At 36.6% G+C, this 27,033-nt stretch overlaps 1 protein-coding gene across 2 annotated transcripts in view; it reads right to left on the reverse strand.

The window, feature by feature from the left end:
- Positions 1 to 27,033, reverse strand: part of SI (sucrase-isomaltase) — a 142,683-nt gene that overhangs the window by 59,962 nt on the left and 55,688 nt on the right. For both annotated transcript variants that reach the window (XM_070753562.1, XM_070753563.1), the window contains 13 exons: positions 25,704 to 25,829; positions 20,117 to 20,248; positions 16,777 to 16,896; positions 14,925 to 15,038; positions 12,934 to 13,018; positions 12,034 to 12,151; positions 11,170 to 11,341; positions 9,919 to 10,035; positions 9,678 to 9,832; positions 7,743 to 7,827; positions 5,750 to 5,806; positions 4,876 to 5,000; positions 1,088 to 1,176 (listed from right to left, as the gene is read on the reverse strand). In XM_070753562.1, the coding sequence (XP_070609663.1) occupies positions 1,088 to 1,176; positions 4,876 to 5,000; positions 5,750 to 5,806; positions 7,743 to 7,827; positions 9,678 to 9,832; positions 9,919 to 10,035; positions 11,170 to 11,341; positions 12,034 to 12,151; positions 12,934 to 13,018; positions 14,925 to 15,038; positions 16,777 to 16,896; positions 20,117 to 20,248; positions 25,704 to 25,829 (1,495 nt within the window). The remainder of the gene's footprint in view (positions 1 to 1,087; positions 1,177 to 4,875; positions 5,001 to 5,749; positions 5,807 to 7,742; positions 7,828 to 9,677; positions 9,833 to 9,918; positions 10,036 to 11,169; positions 11,342 to 12,033; positions 12,152 to 12,933; positions 13,019 to 14,924; positions 15,039 to 16,776; positions 16,897 to 20,116; positions 20,249 to 25,703; positions 25,830 to 27,033) is intronic.

A 27,033-nucleotide genomic window follows, 5' to 3' on the forward strand; every position in this document is an offset into this window, starting at 1 on the left:
CAAGCAGTGTTCCTTCTAAATTTTTTTGGGGGTGGGCGGAAAAGTATAGTGTCTGAGCGGCAGTCCCTTCGGGACTGGGCGGCACAGAAATATTAAATAAATAAATAAATAAATAAATAAATAAATAAATAAATAAATAAATAAATAAATAAATAAATGAATGAATGAATGAATGAATGAATAAATAAATAAATAAACAAACAAACAAACAAACAAACAAAAAACCCACCCTGTTTTGCCTCAGAGAATTTCAAAATAAAATACTGTACTGTGTGTCTATAACAGTGAGCTCATAATAGGGCAACTCTATCAATATCAAAATGCCACTTAAATAGTTGAGCTAGTTTCAAAATAGATTTTGATTTTCTTTCTCTCTTCCTTACTCCCATTATTTTTCTTTCTCTTATCCTTCCTCTCTTTTTTCTATCTGTTTCTCTCTCTTCCTCTCTTCCTCTCTCTCTCCTTCCCTCTCACTCTTTCCCTCTCGACTTCTGGGCAGGTTTGGAAAACTCTGAGTTGATGATGATTTTTAAGTGAGCGATTGCTCACTGCTCAGCTCAGCTTAGAGGGAACTATGCCACCAAGGACATTTCTTTTCAACACTGAGCTACAAATACTTTCCTTTATTAGTATCTGAAACTCTTTATTTGTAGCAATGGTGTTTATAGAAATAAGGAAAGGATATCAATTTTTAGAAGGTTCTCAGATGTCTTAGTGCTTAGTGGTAATTCAGCAGTTTATTTGCTTGCTGGCTTATTTTCAGCAGGTGTCTTATTCTCCCTGCCGTTTGATTATAGTAGTTAGAGTGCAGTACTACAGGATACTTATCCTGCCTACCATCTCACCAGTCTCAAGGTTGATTCATCCTTCCATCCTTCCGAGGTGGGTAAAATGAGGACCCAAATTGTTGGGGACAATATGATGACTGTAAAACTGCTAACAAAGGGCTGTAAAAGCGCTATGAAGTGGCATATAAGACTAAGTGCTATCGGTATTACTGTCTTCTCTGTCTATCTTTCTATTGTTCTATTATCTTAACATTCTCTAATTCTATCCACCACATATCTATTTCTGTTAGTAAGTTTACCTCTTGTCACTCCATCGTCCCAGAATAAGTCTCCAGTTGCTTCTCCATTCTCATCTAAAGCAATTATAAGTCCCATAGGCTTTGTACGGCTGTTAAAAAAACATATTGTCTTTATTGGCCCAGATATTGAGAGCTTCTATAATAAGACTACATTCTCATCCATTCCATTCTTCTAATGATATCATGAAATAATTGAGCATATAGGGATTTGTGATGGGTAAGGAGAATAATAATGGGGTGAAAGACTAATGTTTATTGGAAATAAGTATCATTGTGTTAAATTAAGCTTTCTCACAGAAAATAAGCTAAATTGTTTCAATTGAGGTCTATTTACTAGGAACCAAGGGGGACATGCCATCATAATCACAAACCAATTATAGGTGTATGTAGTTGTAATTTCCAATTATATCCCATTTTATTGCCCATACAGTAGTCAATGTGATTAGCAGCAATCAATTATAGCACATGCTTTTGAAATTTCACAATCTGTGCACGCATTTTGGCAGACAAATGTAAAGTCAGTGAATCCCTTTTTCAATCAATGACTAGCATACAGATGCAAATAAATGCATTTCAATGCTTCTGAGGAAAAATACAATGGCAAAATGGATACTTCATATCCATTCTTATTGGTCAGAGATCCCTGGATATGACATCTACAAAATGTTCTAGAACTAACTCTAACCTTAGTATAGTACCTGCAGAACTATATCTTTATTCAGCTTCTAGAAATTGTATATGTTGCAAAATGCTGTTAGGGCACACGAAGAGAGGAAAATAAGCAATGGATGGAAACTAATCAAGGTAAGAACCAACCTAGATTTCAGGAGAAATTTCCTGACAGTGAGAACAATTAACCAGTCTAAAGGCTTGCCTTCATAAATTGTCTGTGCCATCACTGAAGGTTTTTAAAAGACATTGGACAACCCTGTGTGCAAAATGGTATAGCCTTTCCTCTTGAGCAAGGGTTAGATAGAAGAGCTCCAAGATCCCCTTCCAACAATTTTTATTCTGTTAAAATTTAGTGCTGTCCTTTCTACCATGATTTTTTCTATTTTCTGTAGCAGGGATGGTTCTAACTTACCTTGCTGCTGCTTCACTTTCCCCCGTACCACGTGGATATGTTTCATGCGCAAAGCCAAAAAATCTCCCCCCAAAAGTTGAAAACAAGCTGGTGATGCATGCACAGTGCCAGAAATTTGGCTTGTGCTCATGCACAGAAGAAAAAAAAACTGGGGAAAAATCATCCCCCCAATTTTTTTTCCAAAAACAATCCCCCCAAAGCCCCCCCAAACCAAAAGAATCTGTTCCAGGATGTCAAATAGGTAGATAGGTAGGTAGGTGGGTAGGTATGATGGGCTCCCACGGGAACGATCAGGAATGCAGTTCCGGTAGCAAAATTTGGAGCTCCACCCCAGACCACCCAATTTGCACTGAAAGATGTTGAAACAAAATGCATAAGCCACGCCCACAGTGTGGTAGTAAAATTTTTGGTAGCCCACCACTGGTAGGTAGGTAGGTTGGTCGATAAGTAGACAGACAGACAGACAGACAGACAGACAGACAGATAGATAGGATAGACAAACAGACAGACAGACAGACAGATAGACAGATAGGAGATAGATGATACAGAGATAGGGGGAGAGATAGAGATGATTATATAGATGATGGTATAGACATAAATAATGATAGATGATAGAAATAGATGATAGAAATAGATGATAGATGATCAATATATAAGGTCAGGTAAGGTAAAGTAAGGAAAGGAAAGGAAAGGAAAGGAGGTGTGGAAAATGGATAAATGGAGTTCATAGGTCTCAGAAAAATATTAGGCCCTAAAAAGTTTTAGACAGAAAAATTGCATCAGAACTATTTGTAATTCTGCTGAGCTGTTGCTGTGAAATGTGATTTTGCACAGTATGTAGTTTTAAGATATAAAGTATTTGGAATTAGGATGTTAAAACTGTGAGAAATAGGGAACTGAAGGTAACGGAGAACAGGACGTTTTCATGTGTTCACACAGGTATATGCTGAATAGACAGTTTGGGTGCTGAGTTTATTGTCTGAACAAGGAAATGAAGTAATTAAAAAGTATGTATTTGCTGAAGACCATAGGAAAAAGAGCATAAAAGGTGAGGACAGGTCTCAAATCAGGGCCTCTGACCATAGCTATTTCTTGCTACATTTAGTTATGATAGTGGATCCCATTGAAATGAGTTGTTGATGTAAGTTGTATTTTTAATGATGGCTTTTTCTCCTGTTCTCAATTGCTCATGAAATAAACCTCTGAATCTCAAAGTAAGATTTGTTTTTTGTGGTTTGTCTGTGTTCCTCTTTTTGTTGGAAACTATTTTTCTCAGAAAGGGAAGGGAAGGGAAGGGAAAGGAAGGGTGGAGGAAGGGAGGGAGGAAGGAAGGAAGGAAGGAAGGAAGAGAAAGAAAGAAAGAAAGAAAGAAAGAAAGAACATATGACCACAATTGAGGCCAAAATTGCTAAGCAGCAGTGTTATTAAGTAAGTTTCACCACATTTTAGTCAATCTATGACATTTCCCGGCTCTAACAGTCATGTGCAAGCTAGGGAAGAACATCTGAAGGCATGTGTAATGTTCTAATATACAGGAGTTATGGTTAAATGTGTGGCAGAAACTGGACTCCGGATGTGTTTTTCCAAATGCAGTAAGTGAGGTTGAATGTTTAGTTTTAGAAGAGCTGTGTTTATGTATATGTATGTGTGTGTACATACACATACAGTATATATAGTAGATAATGTATCTTTTTGTGTTCCTGTGTGTAATATGTAACTCTGTAAATCTGTAAAATACCCAGTCACATGATCATCTAACAATACCCACCCAGTCACATGATTATCAAACCACTCCAATCCAGTCACATGATCATGAAGCCACACCCACCATCACATGATCATCAAGCTACACTGACAAAATAAGCCATGCCCACAGAGTGGTAGGGGGGAAAATTGGAACCCATCCCTGCTCCATAGTTGCAGTCTACGGAGAGGGGCGGCATACAAATTTAATAAATAAAATAAATTTAAGAAATAAAATTTCCTCTGGACAAAAAACTTACATGTTGTAGACTTGGAAAAGTAATGTTGAATCCATATGTAAAATTGGCTCATGTATTGTGAACATTTTGTCTTCCTCCAAACGACATTAATTGCTGTTATGTACCTATTATATCAGGGTTTGGAAACAATATACTGAATCTATGCCAGAATGCTATCATGTTGGAATTGTGTTTTTAATATTTTACCCAAGAGCTGGAAAGTCTGGCAAAATTCCTTGACGACAGAAGAAAAATTTAACCTCTCACTAATAATGGTCTGAAAAGAATCCTGAAGTTCCTATCATATATTTTGGACCATCAGTACTTGGAGGTCTATCAGGGTCTCCACTATATCAAACATAAGTAATAAATATTTTCTTCTGGTATCCGATATATTTTGTGTTAGTAGTTGGTTCTAAAACCCACTAAAACTCTTTGCTAGTGGTTTGCACACACCACTGGGTAGGTGGGTGGAGCCTCCTGCCACTGGCGCTACCATTTTGCAGAACCAGGCTGAACCACGAACAACCTGCCACTGTTTTGTGTTATTGTGACTAATGTCCAAAAGAAGGAGGATAGCTAAATTGTACTGAATTGCAATTGGTTATTGTGAGGTGAAATATCAATTTTCTTTTCCTTCTTATGTAGTCTAGTCATCCACATGACTACTTTAAACAAATTAAAAAGATGCATTTTAAGAATACATTAATATCAGAAAATACCTGTAAACAGTTGTGTTGGCTGGTTCTTGAATAGGAAAGATGTACCCTCCTCTAAGATGAAGTCCAAGTTTGTTTCCCGGAAGGTACATTTGACACTCTTGTTTTCTGCAAGGTGCTTTTATACCCTATTTTTATAAGGAAACTAGAATAAAGGTTTACTATATTCATAAGATTGTTAGTACAAACTAGGGTTGATAATCCTACAAACAAAGAAGAATACATATTGTAATTGGCAGCGGAAGAATGTCCTGACTCTTTTTATGTATTTTGTATTATACAAAATAAAAACATGGTTAAAGTGCAAATTAATTATTAAAAAAACAGGTAATTTAACTCTACCATTTGCATTGAGTAAATTCAACTGTTATATTTATGTGGAGTGGGGAAACTGGAAGCATTTAACTTGACTCAATTTGGAATTTGAAATTTATCTACAAATTTTAGCTTCGTAGAATCTTAATGTGCTTCTTAAATGATTGTATTGCAACTTGTATTTTGCTTTTGTTTTTTTGGCAAGATAGTATTAAAACATAAAATGCTCAACGAAACATGCATACCCTACACAACTATCTTAGAAAGGCTAGACAATTTGTTTGATGTACTTCTTTTTTTAATCATCAAAGGTAACCTGATTAAAGGAATCCTACAGTGAAAGTGAAATATTCTCTTTGATCCAAAGTATCTAAGCATTTTTATTTGACCTTTTGTGTATGCTTTGCTATCCCTACAAAATTCTATGCAGCACCAGACCTTTGACACATATGAATTTGAAAGTGTATAAAAAATGATGTACAGACTGCTACGCAGCAGAGTTAATTTGAAATGTTAATAGTATATTTTTAGGGGAGACAATTTGTAATAATCATGCACTTACTGTCTCATATTCATACCACACAGCATCAGGGATGTATGCTGTTACCTTATCCACACCCTGAAATATTAAAAAGAAAATATTTCATTTATTATCCATATCAAAGGGAAATGCCTTGATATTATTAATTTTTTCCCCCTAGGTTGGTGGTAAGAAAATATGATAATCTTCCTCTTTGATGCTTTGAGTTTTTTTCTGGAAAAATTATTTGTCAAGCATTTTTTTCTCCATATTATAATGCCAATTGCTATTTCCAACCCAAAATGTCCTAAATTGACAGATTTGGAAAATGGAAAGTGATTCTCAATAGTATATGCTGGTGAATTTGTGGCAGAAATAGATGTAGTTTTTGAAGCAAAAGTGAAACAAGAAAGAAATAAAAAAGAAAAAGAAAGGGATGAAGGGAGGGAAGGAGGGAGGAAGGGAGGAAGGCAGGAGATTTATTCCATCAAACAGAAATATTCTAACACAATAACTTAATATTTGTTTTTCTCTAAAACCATTTGCAAATTTCCTTTAGTTAAACAAAGGGTAAATATACTACTTGAAGTTTGAAAAGCTAACATTACTTGAAAAGCAACTGCTTATACAAAATGACAGGTCTGCTATCTTAGGCTTGGCAACTTACTGGCATGGAGTGAATAAACAAATGAGCAATAAACCTGTCAGTATGTGATAGGAAATAGGGAGAGGGAAAAATCACAGCTTGACAATGAACAGAGAACCACTTTGTACCAGTATTCAAGGCCATGCACCCTGAAAGGGAATGTGGATTACCCCAAATATCTCATCATTTCCAAAACCTCTAAGCGAATCTTCATTTGCTGAAGACAAACTGAGCATACGTGGAAAGCTGAGATGAAGGGAAACTTTCTGTATCTTTTTAGTGTGGAAAACATTCATTTCAGATAATTTTCCCCCAGCCCCAGAAACTTCTGTTTCAGAGGATTTTTCCAGTCCCTGAAACCTTAATTTCAGAGGATTTTTTCAGCCCCTGAAATCTATTTTTGAGAGTCCAGGTGTATAAGACATCCCCAAATTTTCACGCTCTTTTAGGAGAGCAAAAATGTGCCTTATGCTCTAAAACAGTGTTTTTCAACCAGTGTGCCGCAGCACACTAGTGTGCCACGAGACATGGTCAGGTGTGCCGCGAAGCTCAGAGAGAGAAATGTATTTATTTATTTATTAGATTTGTATGCCGCCCCTCTCCGTAGACTTGGGGCGGCTAACAACAATAATGAAACAACATATAACAAATCTAATATTTAAAATAATTAAAAGACCCTTATTTTAAAAACCGAACATATACACAAACATACCATGCATAAATTGTATAGGCCTAGGGGGAAGGGAATATCTCAGTTCTCCCATGCCTGACAACAGAGGTGGGTTTTAAAAAGTTTATGAAAGGCGAGGAGGGTGGGGGCAATTCTGATGTCTGTGGGGAGTTGGTTCCAGAAAGAAAGCAAGAGAGAGAGAGAGAGAGAGAAAGCAAGAGAGAGAGAAAGAAAGCAAGAGAGAGAAAGAGCAAGAGAGAAAGAGAACAAGAGAAAGAAAGCAAGAGAGAGAGAGAGAGCAAGAGAGAGAAAGACATAGAGGGAGGTAGGGAGGGAGAAAGAGAGCAAAAAAGAGAGGAAGGAAGGAAGAGAAAGAAAGAGGAAAGGAGAGGGAGAGAGAGAAAGAGGGAGAGATAAATAGAGCGAAAGGGAGGAAGAGACAATTTTTGGTCCAAACTTCTTTTAACACCCCCCTCCCGCTCAATGTGCCCCAGGGTTTCGTAAATGTAAAAAATGTGTCACAGCTCAAAAAAGGTTGAAAATCACTGCTCTAAAATATATGGTAGGACATGCTCATCTCTTTCACTCATTTATTTAAATTACTTTATTATTTCTATTCTTCTATTTACAATTTAACAGAGATTGTGATGCAGGTTAGCATGTACTCACTACAAAATAAACCATTATATATATTGCAACTTAATAAAAATTAAATATACCGGATCTAAAACTGGAGTAATAAGTAGTCCAGGTCCCCACAAGAATTGTCTGTCTATAGTCCAGGTAGCTTCATCAGAGTAGAATCTAAAGAAATATTCTAGTATCAAAGTTATGTTTTTCTTATTGGTTAATCTTAAATAACTGTTTATGTATTGGAGACACTATAGACAATTTCAATTATAAGAGTAAAGAGAGGGTTTCAGATTTTAAGGCAACTCACAAGCTGACATTGCCACATAAAAAAAAGCAGGATTAGAAATTTAGTTATGCTTTGATGAAATAAATGCATTTGGATTCAATATACAATGTATTCTTAAACATTGTCTATTAAGGGTTTTAACATTCCATGTCTTAATGAAGCTGAGACAATTTTAGCTTTTTCACTTAGACCATATTTTGGATTAATGAATAAATATTGATATAAGCAGACTTATATACTGCTCCTCTTTCTTATTGATGGCTGTAAGGTCATAAGCTGCTTTAAATATGAAATTGTGTTTGTGTGTATGCATATACATATACAGTACATATGCATTCGATTATGCATATTCTATTTTATGCATATAAATGTCCTGGTTTTCATTGTATCATCATCTCACCAATGTTTTGCAGCCTTTCCTTGTTTTTATTAAATCCAGGTACAAGGCCTCATAAAGGAACTTGTTTTCTTGTAAGGAAGCAAAGGCAAGTAAGGAGACATAAAAATTAAGAATGCCTATGTATCAGAAGCTGAAAAAGCAACTATCTACTACCTTAATAATAAAATTATAGCAACACTAAAATCTTTCAGAAAAAATCTTGGTAAGGTATTATTCAGTACTGATGAAAAACTAATTTGTAAAATTTATAAGTTTCTAATAAGATATAAATTGAAGAAGAGGTTGTTAAGGACATCTCAGGATCCCTAAAAGCAGGGATGGGAAACGCAGTGGGATAGCGAAAATGAAGCTCCACCCCAATTTGCACTGAAAGATGTTGAAATAAAATGCATAAGCCACGCCCACAGTGTGGTAGTAAAAAATTTGGTAGCCCATCACTGCCTACAAGGCTTGATAACTGTGTTCTTATCAAACAGACAACAAGTTGTCAAAATAGGGAGCACCATATCTAATCCTGCTCTGGTTAACAGCCATACCACAAATATATGTGTGTTGCGGTTAGCTCTGGCCCAGCTCCTGCCCCAAGGACTGTGGATGTGGGGGAGACATCCACATGCTGCAGGCCTGTTTTGCCCCCGGTGGAATCTGCTGATGAAGGCTCCTCTGATCAAGAAGACATGAGTGACAGGGAGGAGGAGAGTGTGGCAGACAGCTCAGAAGGAGATCAATTATCTAGCTCCTCCTTGGATTCAGAACAAGAGTTAATGATACAGCCACGCATGCGGAGAGCGATGCATAGGCAACAACAACTGAGAGATTATTATCAAAGAAAAAGAGGCCACCTGTGGTTGGGTGGGGCTGTGGTAATTAGTGTATAAATAGCAGCCTGTGGGTTTGGCCATTGTGGAGGATTATCTGATCATTGTGTTTCGTGACTGCTTTACTGATTTTGACCTTTTGTGTGCTGATTTTTCCCCCGCTTTGAAACTAAACCAGAGCAAAGTGTGTTTCACTTTGTGAAAGAAGAAGGACTGTGAATTGCCTCACAGCTGCAAGCTAAGTATAAGGGACTTGCACAAATTACCAGTTTGTTTGGAGGCCAGTGCTTTTTGCTATACCAAAAGAGGGCTTAGTTTAAGTGAATTTTCATTATAAAGAACATTGTTTTGAATTTTCAAACGTGTGTGTGTCTGAAATTTGTACCTGTGAATTTTTGGGAGGAGTCTACCAGAGAGCTCGACAGAACATATGTGGTTGTGCATATAAATATAAATACAAATATGCAAAGTGTGATGTTATTTCCTAACACCCAAAATCTTAAAAGCAGAAACTTACTCATGTAGAACAGGTCTTGCAACCGTCTCTCCCCGAGCATGTGCTTTATAAAACAGGGTATAGAGATATGGCAACAAAGTATAGCGAATTGTCAAGTAGTGTTTTGTTGAATTCACCAAAAGTGAGTTGTGTCCAAAATATGCTGGATCTTTAGGCTAGAAATAAATATTTATAAAATTACTGAAAAAATAAAGCCTTCAATCAATCAGAAGCTTGATCTAATTTTAAAATTGGTTCTTACAGCATGTCCTGCAGCATTGTGATTCCTAGAAAATGGGTAAAATGCTCCAAGTTGCAACCATCGTCTACAAAGTTCTTCTGAGACATCATCAATGAAGCCACAGATATCTGCCCCAATCTAATACAGAAGCATATTGAACATCATTGACATACCTTATGATATATCTGCATAAGACGTGATGCTATCATATCTACAAATTCTATATTCATCAAGTTCTCAGTTGACCAATATAAATTCATTTACACTGGTCTTTGATAAAGGTTTTTAAAAAATCTAAATCATGTTTTGATTGATCAAAGAGAAATAGGATAGAACATCAAAGAGATCAGCCATTATTCTATGTAAATATCTGAATTTGACATACATGTACACATATGTATTCATATATATGTATGTACACATATGCACATATATTCTATAATTAAGGCCTATGAAAAATCAATCTAAGTTATGAGAAACAGCCAGCTTTTCAATGTATTTTTTTTTAAAGCACAAGTACAAAAACAAGAGAAGCTTTGGGCTATAAGGAAGGCTCTAAGGCTATAAGGAATAGTATAGTAGCCAATGCAATAAATGTTCCTTCCAACAATGAGCCTTGTTTCAGGGGAGAGAAAGAATCTACTTTAGTTTTCTTATGAGACAATGAAATTCATATCACATTGGTGTTACTTTCAGTAACTTTGATTCTAAGACACTTTTAAAACTAGAAAGAAAATAATAACTGGTCTTATTAATTTCCCAATGTAGTCTGAGATACCATTAAATCCATATCTTTTGCTTTTGAAAATAATCTTGCTTTCTGAATACATCTTTCAGTCTCATCGTTATTCTTTGGATTGTCAAACTACAAAGTGGTGCTGTTTTGGAATTGCAGATCATACTACAGGAGAGAATATATGTAGCTCAGGGTTAAATTATAGATCCTTGGTGAAGACAGAACTTGGTTACAAATGTTTGATTGCCCAAGTGACATTATCAATATGATGCTACATAGTCAAGTAATGAAATATTTGCAAGTAAATAACCTCATAGAGGACCAAGAATTAATCCAAATCATACAGCCTACCAAAGGATTACTTCAATAGAAAAGACATAGACATTCCAAAGTATATAGTTGAAGTTTACTAAATCATATATTGTGCAAACCAAGCCTAAATAATGTAGTATGCAATATGCAAAACTTTATCTTATTTTACTATGCCAAAATTTAACAGTTGGACCAAACCTACTATTACAGTTAAAATTGCTTACAAAAGGATATCCAAATAGACCAAATTCTAATATTCCTGGGATAGACCATTTAATATCATTCCAAGTTGCAAAATTATCTCCCAGCCAATGTCCTGTGAATTTTCCAGAACCAGAAAATGTTGATCGGGAAAGGAGGAAGCTTCTACTTTCCAGGAAAATAGTCTTGAGTGCTCTGAAAACAACAAAATGTATACCATTAAGGAATATCTTTCTTTCTTTCTTTCTTTCTTTCTTTCTTTCTTTCTTTCTTTCTTTCTTTCTTTCCTTCCTTCCTTCCTATTTATTTATTTACTTACTTACTTACTTACTTACTTACTTACTTACTTACTTACTTACTTACTTACTTACTTACTTATTTGGGATGAAAAATTTGGAGAAAATGAAAGACAAGTTTCACGATAACATTTGTACCTACAACAAATCCAACAAAATCTTGCAAAATTAACTTATGAATAGCCTAAAATATGGGTCACACTTTCAGATCATATTCACACCTTATAATTTGTGTGTACTAAATAGATGGCCTTTTAATCCACGAGAAGGATTTTGTCAATAAGCATGTTTTGTCCAAATTGCAAAAAATTTAAAAGTAGGTTTCATTCCTGAATGATTTTAGGCTTCATAAGGGAACAAGATCTACTTGTTCTTAGTAGATACTAGTAGAGATACTAGTAGAGACACTAGAAGAGACACTAGTAGAGAAATCAGTGGCATTGTTGTATGGTAAATTAATTATTTTTCCCCAATACACATTCCTAGATTTGTATTCTTGTGACTAGATGTTGCAGTACAAATGGAAACAAAGGAAATCTGGCACAAATTAGCTTGGATGAATTAAAGACAAAAAGATGCATAATTTCTTACTTATCTGTAGCTATAGACATGAAATAACCATAGAGGCTGTGAACATCATAGTGTTTCCCTGCTTTTTGGACGGCATCCATGCAAAGTGTCTTTGAATACATAACTCCATCCAGAATTTCTGTAAAACAAAGAGATTTTAAAAATCCATTAAATTAAAAAAAAAATCCACCTCTATTGAGCATTTCAATGTATTCTGGAAGAATAGAGAAACAATTGTAATGTTGAGTGGAATTCTTAAAAGGTTACTTTTTTCTCTTTTCTTTAATCCACTACATTAGACTAGTTTTAATAAGGTTAATATTCAGTGATTGAGTTTACTAATTGAAAATTACTTGATCAAATCTCTAATCAGTTTTATGAAGACAATGAGAGCTCGTATAAAATCAGATACTTCCTAATTAATTCAGATAACTCTCTGTATTAGAAAAAGTGTTATTTACAAATAATTGAAACACAATTATATCTGAATAAAAAGGAATATGATTTCCTAGTTAGATTGAATCAATAGTATTGAGTCCCCTGTTTGGGCAGAGAGTTAGACTAGACGGCTTCCTACTTCTGTTATTCTGTATCAGATTAGATTTGGTTTAATTTATAAAGTTATAAATTATAGCAGCACCTTTTACCTTGCTGTAAGTGAAGTTATTTGCTTGAATTTTAAAATCCCCAAATAAAATTCTTTTAGTTAGCGATACGGTGACAAGTTGTACAGTCATCTGACAATTTATCAATTAGTTCTTTCTGTTCTTCCATAAGAATCACTATGTTTTAGCAGGTAGGATTTCTTTAATAATTGGTAAAGGAATCTGTTTTTCAAAATGTCTAAGGTTCTATATACACAGATATATGAAAAAATCTAGCCTAGAAATTAAATAATTTTTATTTCAGTTGAGAACTTACTTGGAGTAAAAGGTGGGTAGTTTAAATTGTTTGCTGCACAACCAGTTTTTGATCCTTTGACAAAATTGGAAACTTCATTCATGTCCTATGACAAAAGATTAATAGAAATGCATGTATTAATAGTTATGGTCTTCAGACATATCTCATCAGGACCCATGTTCAACTTAAAAAAAATAATTTTAAAAAGCAAATTTTATTTAACTGCAACAATAATTTTTAGCCCTGCGGAGGTACACAAGGGTTAATAGAGAAGATATATGACCTACAGGTCCTTAATGCTATCTGAGCTTGATTGCTTTTGGGGGGGCAGATATTTCATTAACTTAACCAAGTGATTATCATCAGATCACTGATGATGTTACCTAGTTTGGGTAATGAAATGTATGCAAGCAAACAAACAACCAAGCTCAGAGATTACTAAGGACCTCTCATTTCAATCCTGAGCTACAAATGTTTTCCTCTAAAAGTATGACCCACTTTCTAGTAAATGGGTGCTTTGTGATTAACAAAGCCCATGGTGGCAACAGTATTCATAGACAGGTTTACCTTTGAATCTGTAAGCAGTTACAGAGAATTTTCAATGTCTGTTTATCAAATTCTGTTGTGAGTAGCAGAACTGAATGGTGTTATTCATCTAGTTTTTCAAATGTTGTTGTCCAATTCAGCTCTCTAACCCTTTAACAAGAAAGAGACAGCTTTCCTCCTTCAAGAGGAGACTTCTGTTGCTATGAGCAATAAATCACAACAACAGACTTTGGCTGAAAAAAAATCAAATTTTATTAGTGTTTGGGTTGATAAACCACAAGAAAATTCTAAACCTTCAGGCTTTTCCTGGGATGCTAAGATAGCATCCTGGACCAAGACTATACTGCTATGTTGTTGTTAGAAAAACAAAATGGATGATTCTTTGAAGCTGAGCTAGCAACTAGACTTTAACTAGATTTTACCAGCAATATTTTACTATTGTTTGTGCTATTGTGGGGTGGCACAGCAGGTAGAGTGCTGTACTGCAGGCTACTAAAGCTGACTGCTAAATCTGCAGGTCAGAGGTTCAAATCTCATCACCGGCTCAAGATTGACTCAGCCTTCCATCCTTCTGAGGTGGGTAAAATGAGGACCCGGATTATGGGGGCAATATGCTGGCTCTGTTAAAAAGTGCTATTGCTAACATGTTGTAAGCCACCCTGAGTCTAAAGAGAAGGGTGGCATAAAAATTGAATAGATAGATAGATAGATAGATAGATAGATAGATAGATAGATAGATAGATAGATAGATAAATAAATATTGAATTGCATACTTTCCTCCATTTCTATTCTTTGCTCAGATATTATAATATTTTTAGGTTCCAATCTGTTTGAATTTCAGCAACAATTGAATATGTCTGAATATGCTAGGTTTGGGTATTATGCAGGGGTAGGTTCCAACTTATCTCACTACCAGCTCACTTCCTCCCATGCTGTTTGGCTGTGCCTCACAGAGTAGGAGAAACATGCACAATACCAAAAAATTCAACCCTCCCCCAAAAGATGAAAACAAGATGGTGACACAAAAAGCCCCCAAAAATATACCCCCCCCAAAAAAAAACCCCCAAAAGAGAAAAACAGCATCCATGGACCACCACTGACAGAACTGGTTGTATGACATCACCATGACTTCGACAGTGGTTTGCTACCAGTTCTATAGAACTGATACAAACTGGGAGGAACCCACCTCTAGTAACATGTATTGATGTATTTATTCATTCATTTATTTATTTATTTATTTATTTAATTAGATTTGTATGCCACCCCACTCCGTAGACTCGGGACAGCATACAAATCTAATAAATAAATTAAAAAATCAAAACATTATACAATATTTATATTCCTATGGGAAGAATGTATTGTTGCCTATTAAAAGAACAAAAACTTTAAAATCCGTATACATTCCTTATTGCTAAATATTTTTACTACCAAATATTTGGTTTTTTACTGTGTTGAATACTACTTACAATCCAAAGTCCATCAAAATGGATCCTTTTGTGAAAATTGTTGCACTCATAAGCCCACCACTGAACAGCTTCACTACTAGAAAAATCAGGGAAGACAGTTGTTCCTGGCCATACCTGCAGGTTAAAAATAAAGATATTTATACCAAAGGATATAAATATTTCCTTAAAAATAGTTTTGAAAGATTCTAAGCAAAATGAAACAACAAAATATCTGAATAATCTGTATTAAAACCAAAACCTGTTATTTATGTGTATCAGAAGAAAGTAAAATAGATAAAGGCAATTAATTATATGTTAGATACTGAAATTCCATTTTCTTTTTCATGTAACAGTACTACTTCAAGAAACTGTCATCTAGACCAGTGTTTCCCAACCTTGGCCATTTGAAGATATTTGGACTGCAACTCCCAGAATTCCTCAGCCAGCGAATGAACATTCATTCATTCAATCATTCATTCATTCAATTTTTATGCTGCCCAACTTCAAGAGTTACTGGTTCTCCAGTATTGCTCTAGATGTCTCTTCTGGTGCTTCATCTCCCGAAGATCCTTGGCAAACCATGGATCTTTTCTCAATTCACCATCATGGAAAGATCACAAAGGGGCAATCCAGTCCGGGGTTTTTTTTAAAGATATGGTACAATGGTTCTGATATAACATCTATCAGCTCCTTCATTATATCTGGGATATAATCCATCAGATCCTTGTGATTTATATTCATCAAGATCAGACAGGTGTTTTCTTATTTCCATAGGTTTAAAAAAAGTTATTTTATTTTTTGGAATATATCTGAGAAAATAACTATTGTCAGTATTTTGATTTATTCTCAACTTGATGATTGTGTCAGTAGTTATGTGAGGCCAGAACTAGATAAATAAAAGTAGGTTCACTACATGGTCAGAACAATCAACATGGATAACATTTATCCAAGAGTTATGTCTTTCTCTTTTTAAGGACCTCATGCCAAAGAGAAAAAATATAGTGGGTTTCTTCAAAGTACTGAATAAATAAAATAAGTGGAGTGGAAAAGAGATCTTGCTTTTGCAGAAGATTCTGGATTAGTACTGTTCTGTCTGGGTTCCCCCAGACGTCAACACCAACTAAAAAGAGTAGCCAGACACGCTGGTAAAAAGCAAAGTCATTTTATATCTTTGAAAACAAACACAGATAACAAAAACTGTTCTTACAAACTGGAATGCTGTGAAGCTTCACAGAAAAGTCACGATGGCCAGACAATACAACAGGCTTCTTGCTGGCACACACACCACTGTAGATAATAAAACCCACGCCTCTCCCAAGTTTTCAGCCTTCGAGGCCACAAGCCAGAATCAGAGACGCCAAGGATCGAAGCAAGGTCACAGGACTCCCAAAAGATAACTCTCCACAATACAGGAAGGGCGGGCCTGCCTTTTCAACCTTTCTGAGGAGAACCACACCCAAACCCAGCTGTTGCCTATTAGGGATGGAAATACCTGGCTAATTGGCCCCTTCGTTGTGCTGCCCTTCTCTGCCTCATATCTATGATGGCTTGTGCGTTCTCATCTAATGACTCCAGGCTACTCGCTGGGCAGAGCTCCCCCCCCGGGGGTCTCAGACTGTACTCCCTCCTCCTCGTCCTGACATTCCTCTTCCCCGTCTGCCTGTTCCTCCTCCTCCTCCTGTTCCTTGTCCTCCCCCTCTGAGCATGGAGCCGGCAGAGTTCCAGCCGTTCCCTGAGGAGCCTCAGACTGAATCACAACAAGTACAATTTTCCCTCCTTTCTCTTTCTCCATTTTAGACACTTATTTACATTTTAGACACTGTATGTTAATGTTCAAGTGGTCCACAACTGATTTATAAAAACAGCAACTTACTTCCCCTATAAGAGGGCTTATTCCATCTGATTCATTTATCCAGACTTTCATCTGTTCACCACGTAGATAGGCTTCATAAGCGGTATTGTTTTTGAGGTTATTGACAGAAATTGCTGGATCCTTTAAACAAACAGAATTAAAAATGTTAAACCTTCTAAACCTTTGCACAATTATGTAACTGGTTGTACCCCTTGCAGGAAAAAGCAGGAGTATTTTGCTGGACAACAAAGCAGACAAAGTTGATAAACTCTACTTCTCAGTGATGTCACTCTACTTTTACATTTCCTCACCATGACCTTGTAGCGCAGGACTTATAAAGTGACATCATTGAACATTCTCTGGTCCTGTAAAGGTCACCTTGTTTCTTGTTTGCAGCCTTGCTTTCTGCCACTAAATTGCTAGGTACCAGTGGAGCAGCTGCTATGATACAATTAATATTCTGTTTATTTTTGCCATCTGTTGCATTTTTTTCAAAAAAAATATATCTGGGAATGGAATTATAATATCCATTGACTATTAGTTATAATACAGAGTGAGCAACATTTTGGCATATTTAATTGTATGGGACAATCAAAGGACCATCATTAAAGGTGAAAATGAAAAACAGGTGAGTCCACGCAGGCAAAGAATTGTTCATTTTTTAACTTTTAAAAAATAGGGCAAGGGTTCTATCACACATTTCTTGTGCTTTTTGATTTAAAATTGATTTATGATCCAATGTATAACAAAAATAGATAAGTAAAGGTAGGTTTATAGGAAGTTGCAGGGACTAGATAAACAATTACAAGACTCCTCTGTTCCTGAATAAACTACTCTTTCATCAGGTTCCCATTACTTTTACTGAAACATTAAATGGATATGGAAGTTAAATTTTAGTACAAATAAGGAAGAAAAATGGGGAGGTTTAGAAGTAATGGCAGCAAAAACGTCTTTAAATTTCAGGAAGAAGCAGAAATTGTAATGATATGGGTAGCCCTTATAGTTGGTATTATAAAATGTTGCTTGGGATGAAAATAACCATCAGACTTTATGTACCATTAACATCTACGTTAATCAAGAAAAATAACCTCCCCATCTCAATAAGAAAATTACAAAAAAAAACCCATCTCTGGTGCAAAAACAAAAAAGGACAAGTAGCAAACTTCAAAAGCTGTTATAAAAGCATATTCAACCAAATAAAAGCAGAATGTCTCAACTACCACAGCATACAAGAGGAAAACCTCCTACGCTCCAAATCTAGTCGAGCCTTCTACAACTTTGTCAACAACAAACTCAAGGACTCTAGACCTATCCCACCTCTCAGAGGACCCAACAACAAAAAATACCATGACGATTCATCCAAAGCAAACTTCCTCAACTCATTCTTTGGATCTGTCTTTGTTAATGGTAACGGTTCATCCCCCAATTTCATCAATCACACCACAAACTCTCTCAATGACCTAACCCTTATAGACTTTACTGAAGACCAAGTTGAAAAAGCATTACGTGACCTTAAACCCTCTTTATTAGTCGGACCAGACGGTCTATGCGCATACTTCCTAAAAAAGCTCTCTTCTGCTTTTTTTAGTGGTTTAGTGGTTTCAGTGCAGAACCACAGTACATAATCTTCAAAAAATCCTTCAGAACCAGCACACTTCCTAAACTATTGTCAAAAGCTATGGTTATCCCCATCTTCAAAAAAGGAGAGCTCTCTCTTGTCAATAACTACAGACCAATATCACTATGCTGCGTCCCATGTAAAGTGATGGAATCAGTTATAAATCAATCAATTACTATCCACCTAGAAACTAATAATCTACTTTCTAACAAACAATTTGGATTAAAAAAAAACCTATCATGCAACCTGCAGCTCCTCCACTGCAAAAACATATGGAGAACTCAACTTGATCAAGGAAAATCCATAGATGCAATTTGTGTTGACTTCTGCAAGGCCTTCAATTCGGTGGTCCATGACAAACTACTTCTAAAAGCCAAAGCCTATGGCATCACAGGATCCCTACACAGATGGATTACAGTATTCCTGTCAAACAGACAACAAGTGGTTAAAATAGGAAGCACCATATCTACAAATGTCCCTGTTAAAAGCGGTGTCCCCCAAGGTAGTGTACTGGGACTGACACTCTTCATTCTCTACATCAATGACCTTTGTGATCACATCTCTAGCAACTATGTTCTCTTCACCGACTATGTAAAACTCTTCAACACCACCGATAACACAGCTATTCTCCAAAAAGACCTAGGCTCTGTCTCTGATTGGTCTAACACCAGACAGCTCCAAATCTCAACCAGCAAATGCTCTGTCCTCCACATTGGTAAAAAGAATCAGAACTTCAAATATAAACTAAACAAACAAAATCTTGCAGATAACCCCCACTCAGTAAAAAACCTCAGAATACTAATATCAAATGATGTCGGACATTAACACCATAAAAAATGTCCAAAAATACTTCACCAGAAGAGCCCTTAACTCCTCCACTCGAAACAGAATACCCTACGAATCAAGACTTACAATCCTGGATCTTGAAACCCTAGACCTACGATGCCTCAAACATGATCTAAGTATTGCCCACAAGATTATATGCTGCAATGCCCTGCCTGTCAAAGACTACTTCAGCTTCAACCGCAACAACACAAGAGCACACAACAGATCCAAACTTAATATTAACCGCTCCAAACTTGACTGTAAAAAATATGACTTTAGCAATCAAGTTGTCAAAGCGTGGAACTCACTACCAGACTCCGTAGTATCATCCCCTAACCCCCAACACTTTACCCTTAGACTATCTACAGTTGACCTCACCAGGTTCCTAAGAGGTCAGTAAGGGGTGTACATAAGTGCACCAGAGTGCCTACCGTCCCCTGTCCTATAGTCTCTCCTATATCTCATTTCTTCTATCTCTTCTATCCCTTCTGTCTCTTCTATCTCTTATATCTTTTCTGTTATTCTACTTGTATATATCCTCTATAACCTTCATTGTGTATTATTGTGTATTGGACAAAACAAACAAATAAATAATAAATAAACTGTAATATAATGTATATGAACTGTGGTGTGCTGTGGTTGGAATGCAGTATCACAAGCTGATTTAGTTCACTGCCAGGAGTTTGAGCCTCACTGGCTGAAGGTTGATTCAACCTTCCATCCTTTTGAGATTGGTAAAATGAAGACCAAGATTGTTGGGGTCAATATGCTAACTCTGTAAACTGTTAGGACAGGGCTGTAAATACTGCGAAGTGGTATATAACTCTAAGTGCTATTGCTTTATGCAAACAATTGATGAAAAACCGTTTCAATAATTGTTTTACTTGTCTTTGAAATGTTTAAATTAATCAGAATTACCAGTATGATGACATATTTCTGTCCATGGTCATGAAGGTCTTGGACAAATTCAGGGAGGCCTGCAAAATTGATCTTGTCATAAGTGAAATCTTTCTTATCTTCCATGTAGTCAATATCAGTATATTGAACATCCTGGAAAGAAAATTGCAAACATTGGAAATGTTGATTTTTTTTTTTACACTATTGCAACTTAGGCAAAACTTTGAGGAATCATCATTATCACCAACACTAAGATCATCATAGTCTATATCAGTGATGGCAAACCTTTTTATCCCTCGGGTGCCAAAAGAGTACATGTGCATGCTATCATATGTGTGAGCGTGCCACACCCACATTCAATGCACCCCATGCACCCCTATTTTCTGACTTCTGTTTGGCCCATTTTTCACTCTTCCCAAGCTCCAGAAGCTTTCTTGGAACTTGGGGAGGGAAAAAGAACATCCCCTGTCCCTCTGGAGACCCTTTGGAAGCCAAAAATGCCCTCCCAAAGCTTCTGTGCAAGTCAAAAATCAGCTGGCGGGCGCCCACATGTGCACTGGAGTTGAGCTACGCAATGGCTCATGTACCAGCAGATATAGCTCCACATGCCACCTGTGGCACACCTGTGGGGCCATAGATTCAGCATCACGGGTCTATATGATGAATGCCATGAAAAGTATAAAGAAAAGAGAATTGGTGCTGATGAGTTTTGTAATAAACACGAAATCATTGGAAATATTAATTCTATATCATATCTAAGTCTCCATTGGATGTATGAAACATTATTATCTTTCTGTCTATAAGATGGCTCATTGTGACTCAGCATAAAGATTCATTAAGCTTCTCGCATCTGTTAATAATGTTATATTCAGAAAATTATATTTTCTCTGAAACTGCAATTCTGGCTCATTATAAAAGCCAATATCCCTATCCCCAATTTTCATTACCATAGTATCTTGCAATGTAGCCTCCCTCATTTTTTCTGTATTGTATATAAAAAAGTAAAATACATTGATTTATCTTTTAATATTGCAAAGAAAATTGGTTTCTCCCAATACATTATTTTAATGGTAGAAAGAAAATATATATGTATTATCTGATAAAGATGACGTTTTAGCTAAGGGAATTATAGAGCCTCAGTGGTGCAGTGGTTAGAGTGCAGTACTGTACGCTACTCCAGATCGTGCAGAACACTGCTGCAAGAGCCATCGTGGGGCTTCCCAGATTCGCCCATGTATCTACAACACTCCGTGGCCTGCATTGGCTGCCGATCAGTTTCCGGTCACAATTCAAAGTGTTGGTCATGACCTTTAAAGCCCTACATTGCATTGGACCAGAGTACCTCCAGAACCGCCTGCTACTGCACGAATCCCAGCGGCCGATAAGGTCCCACAGAGTTGGCCTTTTCTGGGTCCCGTCGACTAAGCAATGTCGTTTGGCGGGCCCCAGGGGAAGAGCCTTCTCTGTGGCGGCCCTGGCCCTCTGGAATCAACTCCCCCCGGAGATTAGAACTGCTCCCACCCTCCTTGTCTTCCATAAACTACTTAAAACCCACCTATACCGCCAGGCATCGGGGATTTGAGACATCTTTCCCCCAGGCTTATTATAATTTATGTTTGGTATGTATGTGCTGTTTGGTTTTTAATTATAATAGAATTTTTAGTTTTTTAATATTAGATTTGTGCCATTATAATATTGTTTTTATTGTTGTTGTGAGCTGCCCCGAGTCTTCGGAGAGGGGCGGCATACAAATCTAATAAATTATTATTACTACTACTACTACTACTACTATTACTACTACTTCTACTATTATTATTATTATTATTATTGGTATTATTATTATTATTATTACTTCTGCTGATCACTGGCTGCCAGCAGTTTGGCAGATCGAATCTCAGTAGGCTCAAGGTTGACTCAGCATTCCATCCTTCCAAGTTCGGTAAAATGACTTAGATTGTTGGGGGCAATATACTCACTGTAAACTGCTTAGAGAGGGCTGTAAAGCACTGTGAAACAGTGTATAAATCTAAATGCTAAAATGCTAAATTGTTCCTTTCATTAGCTAAGTTAAATATTCACAGGTGTGACAAAATTTAGCATCTGTTCTCATTTTAATTCTGCAGCCTCTAGGGAAGACTTTTTTTAAAAAAAGACTAGATTCTCAACAAGTAAACATTCTTCTGAAATGACATTCTTGATTTTGTCTTCTCTGTACTGCCTAAACAATTGACAGTTTTATTGAAACCCTATCTAACTGTGATTCTTTACTAAAACATCAGGATATAGGAGATATTTGAAGAAATATTTCATTTCTAGTGATTGGTTTGATATTCAAAAGAGCTGATGTGAGGGGGAAAAGCACAGTAATTTTTTTAGCCAGTGTGAATTCTACCAGTAATATAAAGACTAGGTAACTTACTACCAAAATTGTATATTGTCTTTTCTAGTAAACAACAGTCCATTTTAAAGGACAATGGAAACATTTCCCACTGTGTTAAAGCAGGAGAACATAAAGATTGTACTATCCGAAAATATTCTAAATGTAGAAGATAACCAGGCTGAGTGATCAAATGCATTTCAGTCTTGAGTCCTTTCTTTTGTTTAAATTTATAAATAAATTGTATTATTTTAAAAATAGCGCCGGCGGACTTACCCCGCTGGCGCAGTTTGCAGGAGTGTCTGGATGACACCGGACTCCTGGCAGCCGCCATTTTGGGTCTCGGCCGAAGTCTCGCAAGGCGAGACTTCGGCCGAGAATCAGGCCAAGCAAGCCCTATTTAAGGGCGCGCAGGCCCGGGCTCGGCCTTTTCACCCGGACAGTCAGCAGAAAGCAGACACCCGCCCGCCCTCCCTATTTTGCAGTGTGCTATTGTGGGTTGCCCTAGGGGGCCGAATGGGAATTTTTTGCGGCTTTGCCTCTTAGCCGGGCCGTTTTTTTCACCCATTCCACAGTGGGGAGATGAATGTGCGGTTAGGGGGTGCTTGCACCTGTTAGGCTAATTGGCTTACCTTTGGTCATTTGGGTAGGCAGGTTAGGGGCGGAAAACTGGGTGGTGGTTTAGCAACTGCGTGTTCTCCTTTGGGCATCTTTGGGGATGATTGACAGGTTCTCTCCAAGCTTGTGGTGGAAGCGACCTGAGCAGTTGGGGGGAACCTGTCTTTGGGTCCCGCACCTCTAAGTCCCCTGTTAGGGGTTAGCCGGCGGGACCCCCCTCATGCAAGTGCATGGCAGGGTCTCAGGTGAGGGAGGGGTCCCTCACCTGGACTAGCATGGAGCTACGCCCATAAGTTGCCCAGGAAGTTTATCTGACATCATTTTCCGCCCCGGAAGCAATTGTTTGACCCTGCAGGTCCATTGTTTGGGTCATAGTTAGTTATGTTAAGTTATGCTAATTTAATTGCATAAATTATGCTAATTTATTATTAATAAAAATGACCCAGTTTAAATCCAGCTCTTGTGTCCGTGTCGTTACTCCGTCTCTTCTGCAAAGCTACATACGTTATGTATTTACAAAAATAACTTACAATATATATAATCATAAGAATGATAGTAATAACAAGCAAGTAAGTTAACAAAAGGAGACAAAAAGGAAAACAAAAAACAAAAGCAAAAAATCCAGAAACAACGCCATTTGAAAAAGAGAGAAATATCTTATTTCTCTCTTGTCTGTCCCAATCTTAATTATTTCTTATCAAATTTTATGCAGTTATTCATATTGTTTAGCACACTTACATTTCATATTTGGTCATATAGTTCTTTTATATTTCCTCTTCAATTTATTATTACTAAATATTTTGTATTATAATTAATTTATTACACCCTTGTCTGTTAGAATGTTCTTCTGTATTAAGTTACTCTTTTCTCACTCATTGTTATCTATGCATACTCTACCATCTCTGCGAGTTCTCAGTTTATCATCTCTATACTACCTATTTTATTAACTTTTATTCCTTTTATCTAACCACTTATACCATTTGTCCCAAATTTAGTCCGTATCTTCTTTCCTTTTATTCTCATAGTTAGCTTCAAATATTTTGTTTATCATTTGGTGGGAATAGCTTCTTTCTTCCACAATTCTTCCACAATTGTTCATAACAAATCCTCGTTATCCTGTCTCCTCGTTGAGATTGGATTATCAATTATTGCATGTCTTTGTGGATTTTTGGGTCTATATGCCCAACAGAAATATTTCAGGTTTTAATTCTACATTAAATAATATAATTTCTCTTAACCAACATTGAATTTTTTTCCCAATATGTCCTGGCTCTCTGACCTGTCCACCACATGTTGTAATAAGTGCTTAATTCTTTTTTGCACTTCCAACGCTTGGGGGATGAATCAGGATAATTTTTTGCCACTCTTGTCAGAGCGAGATGGGAGATGTCTTGAGTCCTTTCATACCCACAAGAAATCTAAGTCCAATTCCTGTTGAATTCCACTGGCCATTGTCTAATACTTATCTATCATTTGCTTTGACTGTTAGCAGTTCAGATTCTTTTAGAGTGCTTTATCATGCAATAAACCTATATCAACTGCACAAATTACTGATTTCCTTTGCTTGACACTGAAAAATATAAAAATCAAATATAAAATATCCTTTTAAAAAGTCCTAAAATAGGTTTGCATTTTAGTTACAAACAATTAAAAAACAACCCAGCCACCCCAAACCAGGAAATAAAAGTATTAAATCCACTTTGTAAATCAACCCACTCTTTGTGAGGTTCTATTTTCTATTTTAAAAAAGGTATCCTTTAAACCAAAAGTCTAATCCACATCCCTAGATTACAACTTCCTTCTTTACTTGGTCTTTCTGCTGGCTTCTTTTTCCAAAGCATGGTGTTGTCACTGAATTAAAATTGGAACAATTACATTAAAAAAACCCATGTAATGCATAGTTTCTTCTTTCATCAGAGTAACAAACAAAAGATTACCATGTGTTTGTGCATATCATAAGAAAATGAGATCTCATAATAAAAATAGCAAAAGTCCTAGACATATATAAGAAAGGTACCTTAATTTGGTCAAAATCAAATTCATTAAATGAGCATGGATTTGCTTCCCATGTTCATGCTTCAAGAGAAACTAGCCATCAAATGCTACCTTCAACATTATGATTCCTTCAAGAATTATATCTTTCTACTGAGTACAGTAGCATGGTATCTTGTCTTCAAAATAACTGATTTCCCCCTCCAATCAATAATTTACTTATTTATTAAATAAACAGATGTATGTAGCAACCAGTGGTGGGCTACGAGCCAGAACGCTAAATTGCGCTCACCATCACGGCTCGTATGTTCTTGCAGGGCCAGCACAATTTTGCCGCTGCTACTGTGGAGGCAGCAAAATCACGCACATAGCTGCAGGTGTGCCTGTGTTTTGGCTAGGTTTTTTTGCTTCCGTGCATGCTGAAACACGGCCACACCAGCGGCTCAATGCATGATGTTGCTACTTCCACAGGTGCAGCAGCAAAATCGCACTGGCCCCACAAGAACTTATGAGTTGCGGCAGTGAGTGCAATTTAGCGCTCCGGCTCATAGTCCACAGCTGGTAGCCACTCAATTCTCACACAGTGATCCACTCATTCTCCACCCATACATTTTTACTTACATAAGGTATTCCAGCTGCTCGATTCCTTTGTACTACAGCTTTCACATCATTAAGATCAGTGTAATTCCATCGACAGATATGGAAGCCGAGGTTCCAATAGGAAGGCATCCATGGAAGTCCTATCAACTTTACAATTAAAATACAAAATAAAATTTAAGAGGGTAGAATTTCCTTTTGCATTGTATTTTTATAGAGAGGGATAATATTTTCTTGATATGTATGCAAAGAAGAATGTACTACCATGATATTGGACAAGTCATATTTATATTGATTTATTTATCTATCAAAAAGGTAATATAGCTTTAAGATGCCACCAGAATGCAGAAGAAATTTAGATTCTTGTTTTACTGTGTTTCCATTGCCTGAACCTAGGGATACATGAATCAGTATTAATGTTTGGTAGTACTTTGGGCTTGCATAAGATTGAACAGCAGTAACAACAATAAGAACAGAAATACAGTAATTCTCCAGATAGTGCTCCAAAACTTCTAGTTAAGGATTTTGATAAACTACTAAGAGACTGTGGTATAATTCAAAAAAAGTTGTAAATTTATAAGATGTAGGATTTGGTCTAATTTAGAGAGATATTAATATAGCAATGACAACCAGGGGTGTCTTTTGTCATTTCTGCTTGTGTATCGAGTATTTTTAGGATTAAATTCCAGATTATTATGGTTATTTATTTATTTATTTATTTATTTATTTATTTATTTATTTATTTATTTATTCAATTTTTATGCCGCCCTTAGCAATAGCACTTTTTTTTAACAGAGCTAGGCTATTGCCCCCACAATCCGGGTCCTCATTTTACCCACCTCGGAAGGATGGAAGGAGTCAACCTTGAGCCGGTGATGAGATTTGAACCGCTGACCTTCAGATCTACAGTCAGCTTTAGTGGCCTGCAGTACAGCACCCTACCTGCTGCGCCACCCCGGCTCATATATATGGTTGTACTGCAGGCCACTGAATCTAACTTGTAGATCTGAAGGTCAGCGGTTCAAATCTCATCACCGGCTCAAGGTTGACTCAGCCTTCCATCCTTCTGAGGTGGGTAAAATGAGGACCCAAATTGTGGGGGCAATAGCCTAGCTCTGTTTAAAAAAATTGCTATTGCTAACATGTTGTAAGCCGCCCTGAGTCTAAGGAGAAGGGCGGCATAAAAATTGAATAAAATAAATAAATAAATAAAATATATCCAGAATTATTACAACCGATTATCTAATATTAGTCCTAATAACTAACTATGGGAAGAATATCTATGGTGTTGTTACTAACTCTGATTCTAGATTTATTTGAAGTGATTTGGACATTACAACTGTCAACAAGATGT

The sequence above is a fragment of the Erythrolamprus reginae genome, chromosome 5, assembly GCF_031021105.1.
Source record: "Erythrolamprus reginae isolate rEryReg1 chromosome 5, rEryReg1.hap1, whole genome shotgun sequence".
Classification (NCBI taxonomy): domain Eukaryota; kingdom Metazoa; phylum Chordata; class Lepidosauria; order Squamata; family Dipsadidae; genus Erythrolamprus; species Erythrolamprus reginae.